This window comes from Vidua macroura, chromosome 26, assembly GCF_024509145.1.
Source record: "Vidua macroura isolate BioBank_ID:100142 chromosome 26, ASM2450914v1, whole genome shotgun sequence".
NCBI classification, from domain to species: Eukaryota; Metazoa; Chordata; class Aves; order Passeriformes; family Viduidae; genus Vidua; species Vidua macroura.
Window position 1 is genome coordinate 2,411,860 of NC_071596.1, and position 15,786 is coordinate 2,427,645.

The 15,786-nt window shown below is 56.8% G+C and overlaps 2 protein-coding genes across 4 annotated transcripts; both read left to right on the plus strand.

Annotated features, from left to right (window-relative positions):
* The first annotated feature begins 1 nt into the window (after position 1).
* On the plus strand, positions 2–9,737 carry SF3A2 (splicing factor 3a subunit 2). 2 transcript variants are annotated; one of them, XM_053999622.1, is made up of 9 exons: positions 2–94; positions 2,063–2,233; positions 3,147–3,218; positions 3,857–3,903; positions 4,707–4,816; positions 6,454–6,503; positions 7,109–7,249; positions 8,116–8,184; positions 9,263–9,737. In XM_053999622.1, the coding sequence occupies exons 2-9, from the start codon at positions 2,108–2,110 to the stop codon at positions 9,593–9,595; spliced, it is 948 nt and encodes a 315-aa protein (XP_053855597.1). In that variant the 5' UTR covers positions 2–94; positions 2,063–2,107; the 3' UTR covers positions 9,596–9,737. The 2 variants fall into 2 exon arrangements, with proteins under 2 accessions (XP_053855597.1, XP_053855598.1); XM_053999623.1 differs by lacking the exon at positions 2–94 and adding an exon at positions 1,329–1,676.
* A 1,651-nt stretch (positions 9,738–11,388) lies between these two features.
* Positions 11,389–15,663, plus strand: AMH (anti-Mullerian hormone). 2 transcript variants are annotated; one of them, XM_053999614.1, is made up of 5 exons: positions 11,389–12,275; positions 13,292–13,470; positions 14,027–14,147; positions 14,296–14,497; positions 14,660–15,663. In XM_053999614.1, exons 1-5 carry the CDS (start codon positions 11,729–11,731, stop codon positions 15,573–15,575), a joined length of 1,965 nt encoding a protein of 654 aa, XP_053855589.1. In that variant the 5' UTR covers positions 11,389–11,728; the 3' UTR covers positions 15,576–15,663. The 2 variants fall into 2 exon arrangements, with proteins under 2 accessions (XP_053855589.1, XP_053855588.1); XM_053999613.1 differs by having other exon boundaries at positions 11,390–12,275; positions 14,293–14,497.
* The last annotated feature ends 123 nt before the right edge of the window (positions 15,664–15,786 follow it).

A 15,786-nucleotide genomic window follows, 5' to 3' on the forward strand; every position in this document is an offset into this window, starting at 1 on the left:
TCAGCGGGCCCGGAAGCGCCCTCAGCGGGCCCGGAAGCGCTCGCGGGGCGGCGGGAGCGCGCAGGCGCCGGGGCGGGAGCGGGGCCGCGCGCAGGTACGGAGCGGGGGGAGGGGGCCCTGAGGGGAGAGGGGGAATGGGCAGGACTGGGGAACTGGGAAGGAGGGACTGGGAAACTGGGAGAGCTGGGTGAGGAGGGACTGGGCGTGCTGGGTACGGAGAGACTGGGAGAACTGGGAAAGGAGGGGCTGGGAGAGCTGGGCGGTCTGCGTGGTGGGGCTGGGGGAACTGGAGAACCACGAGTGGGAAACTGGGGTAGGACCAGGGCAGGATTTGGGCTACTGGGAGGATCAGCGGGGCAGGAGCGGGGGTACCTGGGGGTCCCCGAGTGCAGAACGGGGATGGAGTTACTGGAAAAGTACTGATTGCCCTGGGTGGGAGGACTGGGGGTGCTGGAGAACTGGGGTGGTGGGGCTGGGGGAACTGGAGAATGACGAGTGAGAAACTGGGGTAGGAGCAGAGCAGGACTGGGGGTACCTGGGGCCCCTGGCTGCAGAATCAGGACTGGAGTTGCTGGAGGGGGACTGGGAGAACTGGGTGGGAGGACTGGGGGTACTGAAGAATCAGGACAGGGAAAATGGGGGTAGGACTGGGAGGATCAGCAGAAGCAGGACTGGGGGTATCTGGGGGGCTTTGACGGCAGAATGAGAATTAGAGCAGAGGGACTGGGGAAGAGGCATTGGGAGAGCTGGGCACTCTGAGGAATCCAGGCTGGGAAACCAGGGGTAGGATCAGGACAGGACTGGGAGTACTGAGTGAGGAGGGACTGGGAAATCTGGGGCTGGGGGAACTGGAGAATCACGAGTGGGAAGCTGGGGTAGGGCCAGGGGAGGACTGGGAGTGTAGGGAGGATGGGGAAGAGCACCTGAGTGGGAGTCAGTGGGCCTTGACTGAATCAGGACTGGAGCTACTGGGGGATGTGGCTGGAGAGGGACTGGGGGAGAGACACTGGGAGAACTGGGTGCTCTGTGGGGAAGGATTTGGCGTTTCTCAAAGGTCTTTCCAGTGTTTGGGCTCCCTGTGGGGAGGTCTAGGGGGGCCTCTGACCTTGCCGAGGGCAGGGGGGACTCCAGGACCTCACCTGGGGCTTGGGGACACTGCTCAGAGCCCCTGACCTTGTTGGGGGGCTTGGGGGGCTCTGACCCTCCCTGGTGTTGGGGCTGGCAGGGGTGGCCCTGGGGCTTTGGGGGGCGTTGGGGTGGTGGGGGAGCAGCAGACCTGGTGGTGGACAGGGAGGAGCTCTGGGGCTCTTGGTGCCTCAGGTGAGGGGGAAAAGCCCCTCTGGAGGGGCTGCTTGGCCTCGCTGGGGCCCAGCTGGGCTTGGGAGTGGCTGAGGAGATGGGAAGGGCTCCGGGGGGATTTTCCGGATCCGTTTACTCGGCTTTCCCGAGTTGGGGGTACCAGATGTGCTCCATGTGGGATTGCATCCCGTGAGGTGTGCCCAGGGCATGTCTGGGGTGTCACCCCCATCCTCACTGCCGGGGCTGAAGGGTTCCTGTGCCTCAGTTATCACTGACACTCCTTCCTTTTGAGTGCTGTGCCCAGTTCTGGGCCCCTCGGTTTGGGAAGGAAGGACATTGAGATGCTTGAGCGTGTCCAGAGAAGGACAACAAGGCTGGTGAGGGGCTGGGAACACAAACCCTGTGAGGAACATTTGAAGGAGCTGGGGTTGTTTAGCCTGGAGAAAAGGAGGCTTAGAGGTGACCTCATTGCTCTCCACAACTCCCTGAAGGGAGGGCAGCACTGACACAAGAGGACACAGCCTCAAGCTACATCAGGGGAGGTACAGGTTGGATATTAGGAAAAAATTTTCACTGAAAGAATAATAAAGTACTGGAATTGTCTTCCCAGGGAGGTGGTGGAATCACCATCTCTGGATGTGTTTGAAAAAAGACTGGACATGGCACTGGGTGCTGTTGTCTAGTTGAGGTGTTAGGGCACAGGTTGGACTTGATGATCTTGGAGGTCTCTTCCAACCTCATTATTCTGTGATTCTTTTGCCAGACTCTGCGTTTCTCCAGGAGGAGCTGAAGCCCGGGAATCGCCGCCATGGATTTCCAGCACCGCCCCGGGGGTAAAACGGGCAGCGGGGGCGTGGCCTCGGCCTCCGAGAGCAACCGGGACCGGCGGGAGCGGCTGCGGCAGCTGGCCCTGGAGACCATCGACATCAACAAGGTACAGGGCACCTCCCACAGCCCCCGGGGACACAGGGCACATCACATCCGTGCCATCATGGAGTGGTTTGGGTTGAAAGGAGCATTAAAGCTCATCCAGGGACACGTGCCGCTATCGCAGGCTGCTCCAAGCCCCGTCCAACCTGGCCTTGGACACTTCCAGGGATCCAGGGAGAGCCACAGCTGCTCTGGGAAATCCATGCCAGGGCCTCCCCACCCTCCCAGACAAGAATTTCTTTCCCATCTAAACCTACTCTTGGTCTATTTGAAGCCATTCTCCCTGTCCCCCCAGGCCCTTTTCCAAAGTTATCCTCCAGTTCTCTTGGAGCCCCTTTAGGCTCCATGGTCACCCCAGAGCCTCCTTGTGCCCAGGCTGAGGTGTGCATTGGGTTTAAATACTTCTGTTTCTGGGCATGTGGGGGTTGAATAAGGAATATTTGGGACAGAGTGACAGGGAAGTGCCAGCTCTTGTGTGTCCATCTATTTCCAGTCTCCCCAGGGCTGGTTTGGGTTGTGGTGTTTCCTGCTGAAGTTGGGAATTCTGTCACCAATGCACACAGCTGCTGTTGGTCCTCTCTGTTTCCTCCTCCTAAACCTCTCTTGTGCTGTTAATTTAAAATCTGAACTCAGCTACAGGATCCTAGGGTATCCTGAGCTGGGAGAGACCCTCAGGGATCATCAGCCCAGCCCCTGTTCCTGCACAGACACCCCAACAACCCCACCCTGAGCATCCCTGAGAGCTCCTGGAGCTCTGGCAGCCTCGGGGCCGGGACCATTCCCTGGGGAGCCTGGGCAGTGCCAGCAGCCTCGGGGGGAAGAACCTTTCCTCCAGTGCAGAACTCTGCAGTATTTTGGTTATTCTCTTACTTTGCCAATGGATTTTGCTGATAACTTGTCCATCATTCTTTTCCCAGGACCCCTATTTTATGAAAAACCATTTGGGCTCCTACGAGTGCAAGCTTTGCCTGACGCTCCACAACAATGAGGTGAGGGGAGCACCTGCCTGTCCTGACCCCAGCAGCAGCAATTTGGGAATAACAGGAGCTTCAGCAGCTGGGCAGTGACTGCTGAGACGTGAGGGGTGGTTAAACCTGACAGCGTGCACTGTGATCTTGTTGAAGAGTATAGTTTTCTTTGGAAGGTTCAGAGCTTAATCTTCTTCTGAGAATCTAGTAAAAAAGAAAGCTGTTCTTCTTAGAATCTAGTAGAGAAAGACTGCTTCTAGTGTTCTAAATCTCAGATTATATCTAAGTAAGAATACTTGGCTCCTCCCCCTGAGCAGAACCTCTCACAATGAGATGATGTAAATTTATCAGTTATGTAGTGAGATTCAATGGCCCATTAACAAAAATATCTCCCCAGAGAGAAGATTAGTTGTAGAAGAGGTAAAGTCAACTGCCCAATTAACAAAAAATAACTGCCCCATATAAGAAATACAATAAACACATATCTTATAACCCAAGACATGATGACAGCTCAGCAGCTGAGAGCAATCTGCACTTTTGGAGTGAGATTCCTCTGTGCTGAGGATTAAAACACCCTTGTCAGGAAGTGATGCAGTCTCCCTGTGACAGGATTTATTTAACACAGATTTATTTAACTTCTACCTTGGTTTTTATTTCAGGGGAGTTACTTAGCACATACCCAGGGGAAGAAGCATCAGACCAATTTGTAAGTTATCCTCTACCATAACTTTGTTCTCCATTACTGAAGCACTTTAATATTGTGATGTTGGGTGTCTGTAGTCCTTTAACTCCATTGCACTCTGCTTGATTGTTATTTTACTGTGGTTCCTCATGCAGCCAGGATGCACAGCCTGGATCTGCTTGAAAAATGGTGCTGAAGATCTCCATTTTAAGCTAAAGTTCAAATCCAGTTGTGAAATTGCTGAAGGAAGAGAGAGAGAGAGAGAGTTTTAAAAGCAAATTGTCTGAGTCTAATTAGAAGGACCTCTGCCTGCCAGAGCTGCAGGAGCATTTGGACAATGCTCTCAGGGATGCTCAGGGTGGGATTGTTGGGGTCTCTGTCCAGGGCCAGGGGTTGGATTTGATGATCCCTCTGGGTCCTTCCAACTCAGGAGATTCCAAAATTCTGTGATCTGGATTTGTCAGTACAGGTTTGGAGAAGTTTGTAAGTTTTGTTTTAAGGGATCCAGTTTGCTTTGCTTGATCTATGGGTTTGGCCTTCTTTTTTTTTTTTTTTCTTTTTCTTCTTTTTTTTTTTTTCATTTTGATTTCAAGAATTAAAGTCTTTTCAAATCCATCTGTGGAGCCTGGCCTCAAGGTCATCGTGAGGGTGGATCAGATGGTTGAGTGGCAGCCTTTAACTGGAGGGAGGATGGATGCAGCTGGGGAAGGGAAATAGGACTTCCTGGCATGATTCCTGTGGAATGCTGTGCTGAGGGATCCAAACTGCTGCTGGCTTTCCTTCAGAAGCAAGGGCAGGTAACCCTTACATTCTAAATTAATCCCCAGGGCCCGACGAGCTGCCAAGGAAGCCAAGGAAGCCCCTGCCCAGCCTGCCCCAGAGAAAGTCAAAGTGGAAGTGAAGAAATTTGTGAAAATTGGGCGCCCAGGCTACAAAGGTGAGTCAGGGGGCCCTGATGGGCAGTGCCTGCCTGGCTGGGATGTGAATTATTCATTAATCTTTTGAGCAGCTCTGATTCGGTGTTGTGATCCCCAGTGCAGGAAGAATGATGTGTAGCACTTAATGATATTAGAAGGTTAATTACTTTATGATACTATATTATACTAAAACTATATTACACTGCATTACACTAATAAGAACTATTACTAACTAACTAACTAGAAAACTTGTGATTCTGTTGAGTCCTGACACAGCTGTGTTTTAATTGGTTAATTAATTTAAAAAAGTATTACTAGTATTTAATGAAGAAATCACCTTGGGTAACAATTTTTAACACATTCTACATGTGCATAAACACAAGAGTAGCAAATGAGATAAGAATTGTTTTGATTCTCTTTTCTCTGCTTCTCTCACAGCTTCTCAGGAGAAATCCTGAGAAAGCCAAGTCTCTGTTCAGAGGGCATGTGAATACCACAGCTCTGCCCATGAATAAGATAAGGGCTCTCTCCTGGAGTCTTTTTATTGTTTAAATTGCTCATGGAACATCTCTTCATGGCTGACAGGCAGGGAGAACCACTTCAATAATAGATGGGTGTGTCTCAGGCTGCCAGGAAGATGATGGCATTTCATCTCTCCTCCTTCTGTTATGCTGCAGCACCTTTCATTGATGCTGTAAATCACTCACTCCATGCAGAACTCAAGGGGTTTTTTTTTCTGTTTTTCATGTTTTTTTGGCCTTCAGTGCAAAATTTGGCTTTTTAATCTCACCAGTGCTTTGCCCCACAGCAGCTGAACTTCAGTGGAGGAGAATCATGGAATACTTTAGGTTGGAAAATACCTCTAAAATCATTGAGTCTAACAGTAAACTTAGCACTGACAAGGCCACAACTAAACCATGTCCCCAGGTGCCACATCCACAGGTGTTTTAACACTTCCAGGGATGGTGATTCCTGGACAGCCCCTTCCAATGCTTTACAGCCCTTTCAGGGAAGGAATTTTCCCAATATCCAACCTAAATCTGGCCCAGCCTGAGGCCGTTCCCTCTCCTCCTGTCCCTGTTCCCTGGAGCAGAGCCCGAGCCCCCGGCTGTCCCCTCCTGTCAGGAGCTGTGCAGAGCCACAAGGACCCCCCTGAGCCTCCTTTTCTCCAGGCTGAGCCCCTTTTCAGCTCCCTCAGCTGCTCCTGGTGCTTCAGATCCAGCTCTGATCCCTTCTCTGGACACACTCCAGCCCCTCAGTGTCCTTCTTGGGGTGAGGAGCTCAAACCTGCCCATGGCAGTGACACAATCCCAGAACGGTTTGGGTTGGGAGGGACCTTAAATCCCATCCCATCCCACCCCTGCCATGGCAGGGACACCTTCCACCATCCCAGGTCACTCCAAGCCCTGCCCAGCCTGGCCTTGGACACTTCCAGGGATCCAGGGGCAGCCACAGCTGCTCTGGGCACCCTGTGCCAGGGCCTGCCCACCCTCACAGAAGTAGCTTTGGTTAAAGATAATATGACATTTTGTTTGATAAATAGGAGAAAAGGCTTGTAATATTTAATTCCTGGAAACTTTGTGCATTTCCCAGGGCAGGTTAATGCTGCTTTCACCCTGCTGGGGCATGTTCTCAGATTTCTTATTTCTTTTTACAGTGACCAAACAGAGAGACCCAGAAACAGGCCAGCAGAGCCTTCTCTTCCAGGTAAGGGCAGGGTTAAAACTCTCCTTGTCAGGGTTTTCCAGGTAACACTGCTACTAAATGAGCAGTTCTTTGCAGGATCCATGAAACTAGTGATAATAAGGAGGCCTTATCTTCCTAATTGCTGCAGCTGATTGTGTTGAGCAAATCCCTGAGCTCAGCTATCAGGCTGTGTAGTGGGAGAGGAATGTGGAGTCTGAGGTGGAATAAGATGAGAATCACAGGATAGTTTGGGCTGGAAGGGACCTTAAAAATTATCTATCTCCAACCCCCTGTGATGGGCAGGGACACCTTCCATGAGACCAGGTTGCTCTAACCTGGCCTGGAACACTTGCAGGGATGGAGCAGCCACAGCTTCTCTGGACAACCTCTGCCAGGGCCTCCCCACCCTCACAGGGAACAATTCCTTCCCAACATCTCTCCTAAATTTCCCCTATTTCACTTTGGGGTTTTAATCCCACACCATTCTGGGATTCTCAGCCCTTTCCTCCGCTGTTTGTTTCCTTTGTATTGTGGATTGCTCTGGGAGTGCTCCACACTGGGGGATGTGTTTGGAGCAGTGGTGGGGGTGCAGAGAGGGGGTTGTAAATGCTGCCCTGCCCCCCCAGATCGATTACCCTGAGATAGCTGAGAGCATCATGCCCCGGCACCGCTTCATGTCGGCCTACGAGCAGCGCATCGAGCCCCCGGACCGGCGCTGGCAGTACCTGCTGATGGCAGCAGAGCCCTACGAGACCATCGCCTTCAAGGTGAGACCTGGCAAACCCCTGGGACAGGAAACCTGCCAGAGTGTCTTGGTTTGGAAAGCTAGGTGTCTGCTAAGGAAGGCAGCAGCCTCCTCTGAAATGGAAAATGCAAACCCCCTCCCTCTGAATTATTATAACTTTGAAATTAAGGGGCTCTCAGGCAAAGATATGGGAATAGGACTAACAGTTCTTTAATAGGAAAACTGAAAATACAAATGCAATAGTACAAACAGAACCAAACCACTGACATGGTTGGCATGGAGCTCAGGGAAAGGTTCTTCCCCCCGAGGCTGCTGGCACTGCCCAGGCTCCCCAGGGAATGGTCCCGGCCCCGAGGCTGCCAGAGCTCCAGGAGCTCTCAGGGTGGGGTTGTTGGGGTGCCTGTGCAGGAACAGGGGCTGCACTGATGATCCCTGAGGGTCCCTTCCAACTCAGGACATTTTGTAATTAATTCCTAATGAACTCTCTGATGTCTCTGCTAACCCTCATGGGTTAATGGAGTGGAAGGGGGGTCAGGAAGCCATGGCTGGAAGTCATTAAACCCCACTGAGGTTTGGTGGAAGACTCTGGCATGAAAACCAGACTGTGCTGAGCTCTGGGGAGCTGTGAATTCCCAGTGTCTGGCACAGACAGGAGCCTCCTGGGCTTCACTCCTCAGCCTCTGTGCAGATGTTCAGGGAGGGATTTTTGCTGGTTGTCCTTGACCGATAGGGAAGTAACTTAATTCTTTCCTGCCCCCACCTCTGTCTAATAACAACCCTGCAAGGCCTGGAATAACTGTGCTTATCTCACAGGCTCTGGGGCTAAAAAGGGCCTTTGAGCTATTCTGGTGCTGCTGAGAATAGCTCTATGTTCTCTTTTTGGTGCAGGTGCCAAGCAGGGAAATTGATAAAGCAGAGGGAAAGTTTTGGACTCACTGGAACAGAGAAACCAAACAGGTAACTGAGGTTTTGTAATGTCTGTCCTTAAGGAGAGCAGAGCAACTTGAGACAGTGACATCAGTTCTGTCCTGCTGCCTCTGCTGTTCAAATCTCCATTCCCTCAATGCACCTGTGCAGTGAGAGCTCCTGACAGAGATCCTCCTGTGTGGGAGCTTGGAGAGGATTCAGTTTCTGGCAGCAGCAGCAGGATGGGGCATAAATACCCAGAGAAAAGGAGGCTCAGGGGGAACCTTCTTGTCCTGACAGGAGTGTGCAGCCAGAGGGGGGTCGGGCTCTGCTCCTAGAGAACAGGAGAAAAGAGGGAACAGCCTCAAGCTGTGCTAGGGGAGGTTTAGGTTGGATATTGGGAAAACTCCTTTACTGAAACATTGTCAGGCATTGGAACAGACTGCCCAGGGCATGGTGACGTGACCACCCCTGGAAGTGTTCAAAAACATGTGGATGTGGCATTTGTGGACATGGTTTAGTGGTGAATGTGGTGGTGCTGCTGGGCTGATGGTTGGACTTGTTGATTTTAGGGTTAGGTTTGGCTTTTCCCACCCTAATGATTCCATGATAAATGTGCAGCACCGTGTCCTCTCCACGGCTCTGTGCCTTGTGTTCCCTGCACACACCTGGCTGAGGGAGCCTGGGGCTGGGGGTGCTCCCCTGTATCCAGGGGACAGTGCCTGGGGGGGTTCCCACCCCTCACAGGAACCTCAGTGCTCAGAGTCCAGAGGAGTTAAAATCTGGGGCAAGGCTGGTGCCAGTCACAGATGCTGCCAGGGCTGGGACATCTGAAGGTAACAGGAGGGGCCTGAGCTGTGCTCTGGGGCTGAGAGCAGCTCCTGTGTGCTGGCAGAGCTGTCACCAGGCTGCTGGCACTGCCCAGGCTCCCCAGGGAATGGTCCCGGCCCCGAGGCTGCCAGAGCTCCAGGAGCTCTCAGGGATGCTCAGGGTGGGCTTGGTGGGGTGGCTGTGCAGGGACAGGGCTGGGCTGATGGTCCCTGAGGGTCCCTCCCAGCTCAGGATACTCCAGGATTCTGCCAATCTCTGATTAATCGTTCCCTTTTCTCTGCTTTCCTCCCATTCCCAGTTCTTCCTTCAATTCCACTTCAAGATGGAGAAGCCCCCGGCCCCCCCCAACCTCCCCCCAGGGCCCCCGACCGTCAAGCGGCCGCCGCCCCCTCCCCTGATGAACGGGCTGCCCCCGCGGCCCCCCCTGCCCGACTCCATGCCCCCTCCTCCCCCTGGGGGCATGGCCCTGCCCCCCATGCCCCCCTCCGGGCCGGTGCCACCCCCGCCAGTGCCCCCCCAGCTGCCCCCAGCACCCGGGGTGCCCCCCCCTGCTCCCCTGCCCCCCATGATGCGGCCACCGCTCCCCACGGAGGGGCCGGGCACCATCCCCCCTCCCCCTCCCTCCAACTGAAGCCCCTCTTGGACTCCATCCCGTGGGATTTGTGTCTTTTTAACTGCAGCTCACCCCCGATTCAGGGAACAGATCCTTTTTGTATGTCTGGAAACCTGACTGAATTCTGGAGGTTCATTAAAAGGCTTTTGATTCTCCTTTCCCTCAGTTTCCCTGTGCTGTTTCTAAGGGGTTCACTTTCCTCTACCCCTTAGATACAGGAAACATTCCCAGGTTGGTTATATTTTGGAAATGCTCCAAATAGCAGGCAAAGGATTGGGAATCTCAATGCACCCCCTCCTGACAGGGTATCTCCATCAGCTGGCTTGCTTATCCCCCTCAGGCTGCCTGATGAGTGTCCCATTAATTACCCCTCATTAATCAGTTTTGATTCAACCAAAGCCCTTCATCTCTGTTCATTCACTGAGGGGGAGCATGGAAAGGCTCCTGTTACTGATATTAAATCTTAGTTTATTATTATAATTCATTAAGTGTCAGTACCATGGAGTAGCACCTGCTGTCACATGATTTTATTGTGTGCCCTCCTCCCACTGAGAGCTCTGGTCAGGCAAGTTTTGAGTTCTCTGGGTTTGTTTATCCTGAATGTTTCCTTCCAGCCATCACTTGGTTCCCATAAAAAAGCAGCAGCAGTTCTGCCATTTCTCTGTCCTTTCCCTGGTTCCTGTCCCTGAACTGGGGGGTCAGTGGGGGATCCTGGGGGGCTCAGTGGGTGAGGGCATGGCCAGGGCTGGGGTTCCTGACCAGTTCTGGTTGTTCGAGGGGCCACGGGAGCCCTGCAGCTGCACCCCCTTGATGGGGGAATCAAAGCCTTCCTCTCTGCTGCTGGGCTGAGATGGTCCCACTCAGTCACAGAATCCCAGACTGGTTTGCTTGGGAGGGACACGAAATCCCATCTTGTGCCACCCTGCCATGGCAGGGACACCTTCACTGCTCCAAGCCCCAGTGTCCATCCTGGCCTTGGGCACTGCCAGGGATCCAGGGGCAGCCACAGCTGCTCTGGGCACCCTGTGCCAGGGCCTGCCCACCCTCAAAGGGAACAATTCCTGCCCAAGATCCCATCCAGCCCTGCCCTCTGGCAGTGGGAGCCATTCCCTGGGTCCTGTCCCTCCAGGCCTTGTCCCCAGTCCCTCTCCAGCTCTCCTGGAGCCCCTTCAGGCCCTACCAGGGGCTCTGAGCTCTCCCTGGAGCCTTCTCCTCTCCAGGTGAGAACCCCCAGCTCTCCCAGCCTGGCTCCAGCCCTGGAGCAGCTCTGTGGCCTCTGTCAGCTCCTGTAGAAGTGACCTCAGGTTCCTCCAGCCCTTGCAGTGGTGTCCATGTCCTGCTCCAGTTTGGGTGCTCCATCCTTTTCTGATGATCCTGAGCTCCAGGCTGCAAATACTTGGAGACTCAGGGAAGGGTCTGGAACTTTTTTGTCGGGACCTTTCCCTTTTCCAAAATCAGGAACTCTCTTGGGATGGGTTTCCAGGATGGTTTAGGCAGGTGGCACTGGCAATTCCAGCTGTTCCAGTGAGTGCAGGCATCTCATGGAGGGAAAAGTCTTTACAATGCTTTGTGTGGGACTGTCTAAGGGAGGTACTGAGTGCTCAAAGTCCTCAGGCTGCTGCTGCCCCTCATGATTCTCATTCCCAGAATGAAGCCCTATTCCAGGGCAGCCTGTTGAGCTGCAGGGTGAAGGTTTTCCAGCCAGAAGAAGGAATGCTTTCCATACGTTTCCTTCTTTCAGCCCATTATCTGCCCCTGTCCCCCTCCTCCTGCTCTGGCTCGCTCTCCCCTCCCGGTGTTTCAGTGCTGATGGGGTCGTACGTGCCAGTCCCCATGAGGATCCCATTCCAGACACTCATCCTCCTTTAGAAAACATCCAAAGTCAAGGCCGTGCATCCCTACGAGCGAGTGCAACAGCTTCGATCTTTGCACGTTTCCAAAACGAGCTGCAGACCCAAAAATAGAACAAAAAAAGTTTCTTTGCCACCTCCCTCCTCCTCTGCAGCGCGACAGCCCCAGGGCGGCTCAGGGGAGGTGGTTGTGCCTCGGCCACTCAAGGCCACCCGTGGTTAAAAGGGAGAGCTGTCCTCCCTCTTCCTGCCGAGGGCTTGGCATGCCTGAGCTGCTCCAGGGAAGAGCTGAGGTGGGACCATGAGCGCTCTCAGGGGGCTGCTGTGCCTGGTGCTGCTGCTCCCCTCTGCAGCTCTGCCCAGGAAAGAGGGAAGGGATGCCCTGATAGAGCTGAGCCTGCTGGAAGCAGAAGGGAGAAGGGTGGGAAATGGAAGTTTACAGGAGACACCCAGGTCCAGGAGGGCTGCTGCCACTCGCCTCTTCTCCACACCTGAGCTGGGAGCCAAATGCCCGCAGGGGGTGGCTGAGGAGGGGGGCCCGGGCTGGTCCCGCTCTAGCCCGCAGCCCTGGCCCCTCGGAGGCCTGGAAGGGCCCGTGTGCAGGGTGAGGATGGAGCAGGACGGGGCCACCCCGAGGCAGCTGGAGGTGGTGGGTGTGCTCAGCCACTACGAGAGCAGCTTCATCAAACTGCTGAGACGGCGCCGGAGCTGGGACGGGACCTTCCCGGGGACCTTCGGGCTGTGCCGGCCCGGGGAGGCAGGGGCTGCTCCCCATCCCCTGCAGAGGATCCACGAGCACGTGCTGGAGCCGGGGCTGGAGAGATTCCTCGTCCTGCACCTGGAGGAAGGTTGGTGGGAGAGCCCTGGGGGCTCCGAGGTGGAACAGGGAGGGGAAGGATGCAGGGCTCGGGGTGGTGATGCTGTTTGCTGGCCCGAAGTCAGGGATTTAAACACAGAATTAAATGTGGGGGTTGGGTTCCCTTTAAAACAGCGAAGTGATGGAGTGAAATGTTTCTGGGCATGTTTTTAAGGGGATGAGGATGGCAGTGTGGCTCTGCCATCTGTCCCCACCTCTGACCAACACCCAGGTGCCACATTCCAGCAGCGTTTGGGCAACGCTCTCAGGGTGCACAGGGTGGGATTGTTGGGGTGCCTGTGCAGGGCCAGGGGTGGGACTGGTGATTCTTGAGGGTCCCTTCCAGCTCAGGACATTCTATGATTCTTGGTGGCTTCTGCTCCGTTCTCATCAGTGTTTCTCACTTTCTGCCTTAACACGGCAGATGGGTTTGGGTCCCATCCCAGCTCTGGGGAGAAAGGAGGGGCTCGGACCCAGCTGCTCCTGCTGTGCCAGGAGCCTGGCATGTGCTATCTCCACTCTTGGGGCTGTGGAGCAGCCCGGGGCCCTGTAGCTTCAGCCTTATAGGAAAACCTCACCACACATTTCCCTGTCCCATCCCGCGGGTGATCCCGGTCCTGGAGAGGGAGTTACACTCTCCAATGTAATCCATAACGAGAGGGTGGTCATTGTTTCTTTCATTCTGAAATCCTCCGCCTCTCCTGGGGTTTGTATTTTCGGCTGGACTCAGCAGTGCCGGGCAGCGGGGAAGTGGCTTTTCCCCGAGCCACTGGAGAGCAGATTTCCATGGGGTCTGGGGGGAGGCAGCTCCCTGCTCGCTGGGTGCAGGGTGTGTCCTGCTCTCCATCTCCCTGGAGCCGGGGATTTGCTGCGTCCTTCTCCCCCCGGCTCCTGTCCCGGTGCTCTGGTTCCCTTCATGGGGACAGTGCTCGGCCCGAAGCCCCCTCCTCACTCCCCGGAGCCCCGCGGCGCCCGGGGGGATTCACGGCCGTGTCTCCCCCGTTCCAGTGCAGTGGGAGGCGCAGGTGAAGCTGCGGTTCCAGCTGGTTTTCCAGGCGGAGGTGGGACGGGCTGTGGGAGAGCTGCAGGCGGCCGTGATGCTCTTCTACCTGGGCCGCCGGGAGGGCCGGGGCTCCGGGCACCCGCAGGAGCTGCTGGCCACCGGCCCGGGGCTGGCGCGGGACCAGGTGGGTCCGGGCCTTGGTGGGAGCAGGGGGCGGGAGGGGATGTCCCGGCTCTGCTGCCCAGTGCCACTGTCATCCCTCCCAGGCCATTCAACAGCCCCTCCAGCTCCCTTTGCTATCCCCTCCCAATTAATTCATCGTTCCTCCCAGTCCATTCACAATCCCCTCCCAGTCCATTCAGCATCCCCTCCCAGCCCCTTTGTTACCCCTCCAGTCCTTTTGCCGTCCCCTCCCAGCAGCTCCGCCCCGTGTCCCGCTCCCGCAAGATGGAGCTCTCACCCTGTCCGCAGCTGCCGCAGGGTACCCGGTCTGGGGCCCTGATCCCCCGCCTGCCCTCGGGGGTTCACTGGGTTCCCAGCACCCCGCGGCCCCCGGAGCAGCTCTGGGGCTGAGGGCGAAGCCCACAGCGGTCCCACCCTCCCTGTCGCTGCTCCCTGGGCCACCGCGGGCTGGGTGACCCGGAGCCCGCAGGGACCACAGCGGGGGCTCAGGTGAGTGTGTCCCCCACTGATGTCTTACCCACGCCCTCGGGGCTTCTGTGGTTTCTGCCTCGGTGCAGAGGCTCTGCCTCTCCAGGGACACGCAGTACCTGGCCCTGGCAGCCGCCGCAGCCTCGGTCACCCGCAGCGCGGAGCGGCTCCGCTTCTCGGCTTCCCTGGCCATCCACGGCGGCGCGGGAGGTAGGGACGGGGGGACACCCTGGGGACAGCAGCATCCCTGCCCTCGTCTCCTCGCTTGGGCGTTTGGGGTCCTCTCAGGCCCACGAGAGGTGGTGGGGACGTGCAGGAAACCCCAGACCGACGTTCTCCCCTCTCGTGGCCGCAGCAGGTGCCCCCCTGCCCCGCACGGAGGTGCAGCAGCTCCTGTTCGGCTCCGATGACAAATGTTTCACCCGGATGACGCCGGTGCTGCTGCTGCTGGCCAAGTCACGGCAGCAGGAGGAGGAAGAGGAAGAAGAGGAGGCTTTGGCCCCATCCTCCTACCTGTCTGCTGAGGGGGTAGTGGACACGGCTCCGTACCCACAGCTCAGGTCCGTGGCCGTCGCTGTGGGCACGGGAAAACACAGGGGCTGGGAGATGAAGTGGGATGGGGCAGCCCCAGCTGTGGGACCATGGATGGCTGTAGGGCACAGCCTGGTGGGACCCTCGGGCTACACGGGGGCCCCGTGACTCTCCCTGTGTTCTCCTTACAGCCCACCCCAGGCTGGCACCGAGGAGCTGCCGACCCCCACTGCCCCGAGCCAAGGCAATGCCTCGTCCCCAGCGCCCGGTGGCAGCGCCCAGTTCCTGGCAGCCCTGACCCGGTTCATCCGGCAGCTCCTGAGCTCCTCCAGCGAGCCGCCCCCCCAGCCCAGTGCCCACCACTGGCTGGACTTCGAGGTGATGGAGACCCTTCCTCACCAGCTGCTCAACCTGTCGGAGGAGGCGGCGCTGGAGCGCCTGGTGCAGTCGGAGGAGCCCTCGGTGCTGCTGCTGCCCCAGGACAGCGGGGCCGTGCTGGAGCAGCACCTGGGGGACTGGCAGCCGGAGGGCACCGTGCTGCAGCTGCTGATGGGCAAACTGCAGGTGGTCATCCACGAGCTCAGGGACATCCCGGCTTTCCAAGCCAACGCGGCGCTTTTCCAGCACCTCCTGACCTTCTGCTACTACCCCGCAGAGCCGGGGCAGGCCGAGGCGGCCGAGCGGGGGCCGGGCTCTCGGAAGCTGCGCACGCTGCTGCTGCTGAAGGCGCTGCAGTCGGTGCGGGCGCGCTGGCAGGAGCGCAGGAAGGTGCAGCGGCAGAACCGCAGCGCCCGGCACCAGGCGCACTGCCGGCTGCAGGAGCTCACCATCGACCTGCGCGACCGCCACTTCATCATCATGCCCACCATGTACGCGGCCAACAACTGCGAGGGGCCCTGCCGGCTGCCGCTCTCCGCACGCATCCCCAGCTACTTCTCGCACACGGTGCTGCTGCTGGGCATGCAGGACCAGGGCTCGCCGCTGCGCAGGGCTCCCTGCTGCGTGCCCGTGCGCTACTCGGACCAGCTCATCATCAGCCTCTCCTCGGACGGGCTGGAGATCCGCAAGTTCCCCAACATGGTGGCAGAGGAGTGCGGCTGCCGGTGAGGCTCCCGCCGGCCTCCCCGCTCGCCCCACCCCGGCCCCTCTCCCGGTCTGCCCTCCCGGCTCGGGATCTGGTGCTTCTCCCGAGACGGGAGCTCCCGTGTGTCCTTTCCCCATGGTTTGGCTCGTTAGCATCGCTCTGGTCCTGGGTTCATCCATGCCTGTCCCCGGGGCTGCTCCGTGTTCCTCTGGGGATGTGCCGCTCCCGCTGCTG

Coding starts and splice junctions, on each gene's coding strand:
- SF3A2 (XM_053999622.1), top strand. CDS start 2,108: ATGGATTTCCAGCACCGCCCCGGGGGTAAAACGGGCAGCGGGGGCGTG. Junction 4,817..6,453: donor TGGGCGCCCAGGCTACAAAG/GTGAGTCAGGGG, acceptor TTCTTTTTACAG/TGACCAAACAGAGAGACCCA. Junction 6,504..7,108: donor AGCAGAGCCTTCTCTTCCAG/GTAAGGGCAGGG, acceptor CTGCCCCCCCAG/ATCGATTACCCTGAGATAGC.
- AMH (XM_053999613.1), top strand. CDS start 11,729: ATGAGCGCTCTCAGGGGGCTGCTGTGCCTGGTGCTGCTGCTCCCCTCT. Junction 12,276..13,291: donor CGTCCTGCACCTGGAGGAAG/GTTGGTGGGAGA, acceptor CCCCCGTTCCAG/TGCAGTGGGAGGCGCAGGTG. Junction 14,498..14,659: donor GCTCCGTACCCACAGCTCAG/GTCCGTGGCCGT, acceptor TTCTCCTTACAG/CCCACCCCAGGCTGGCACCG.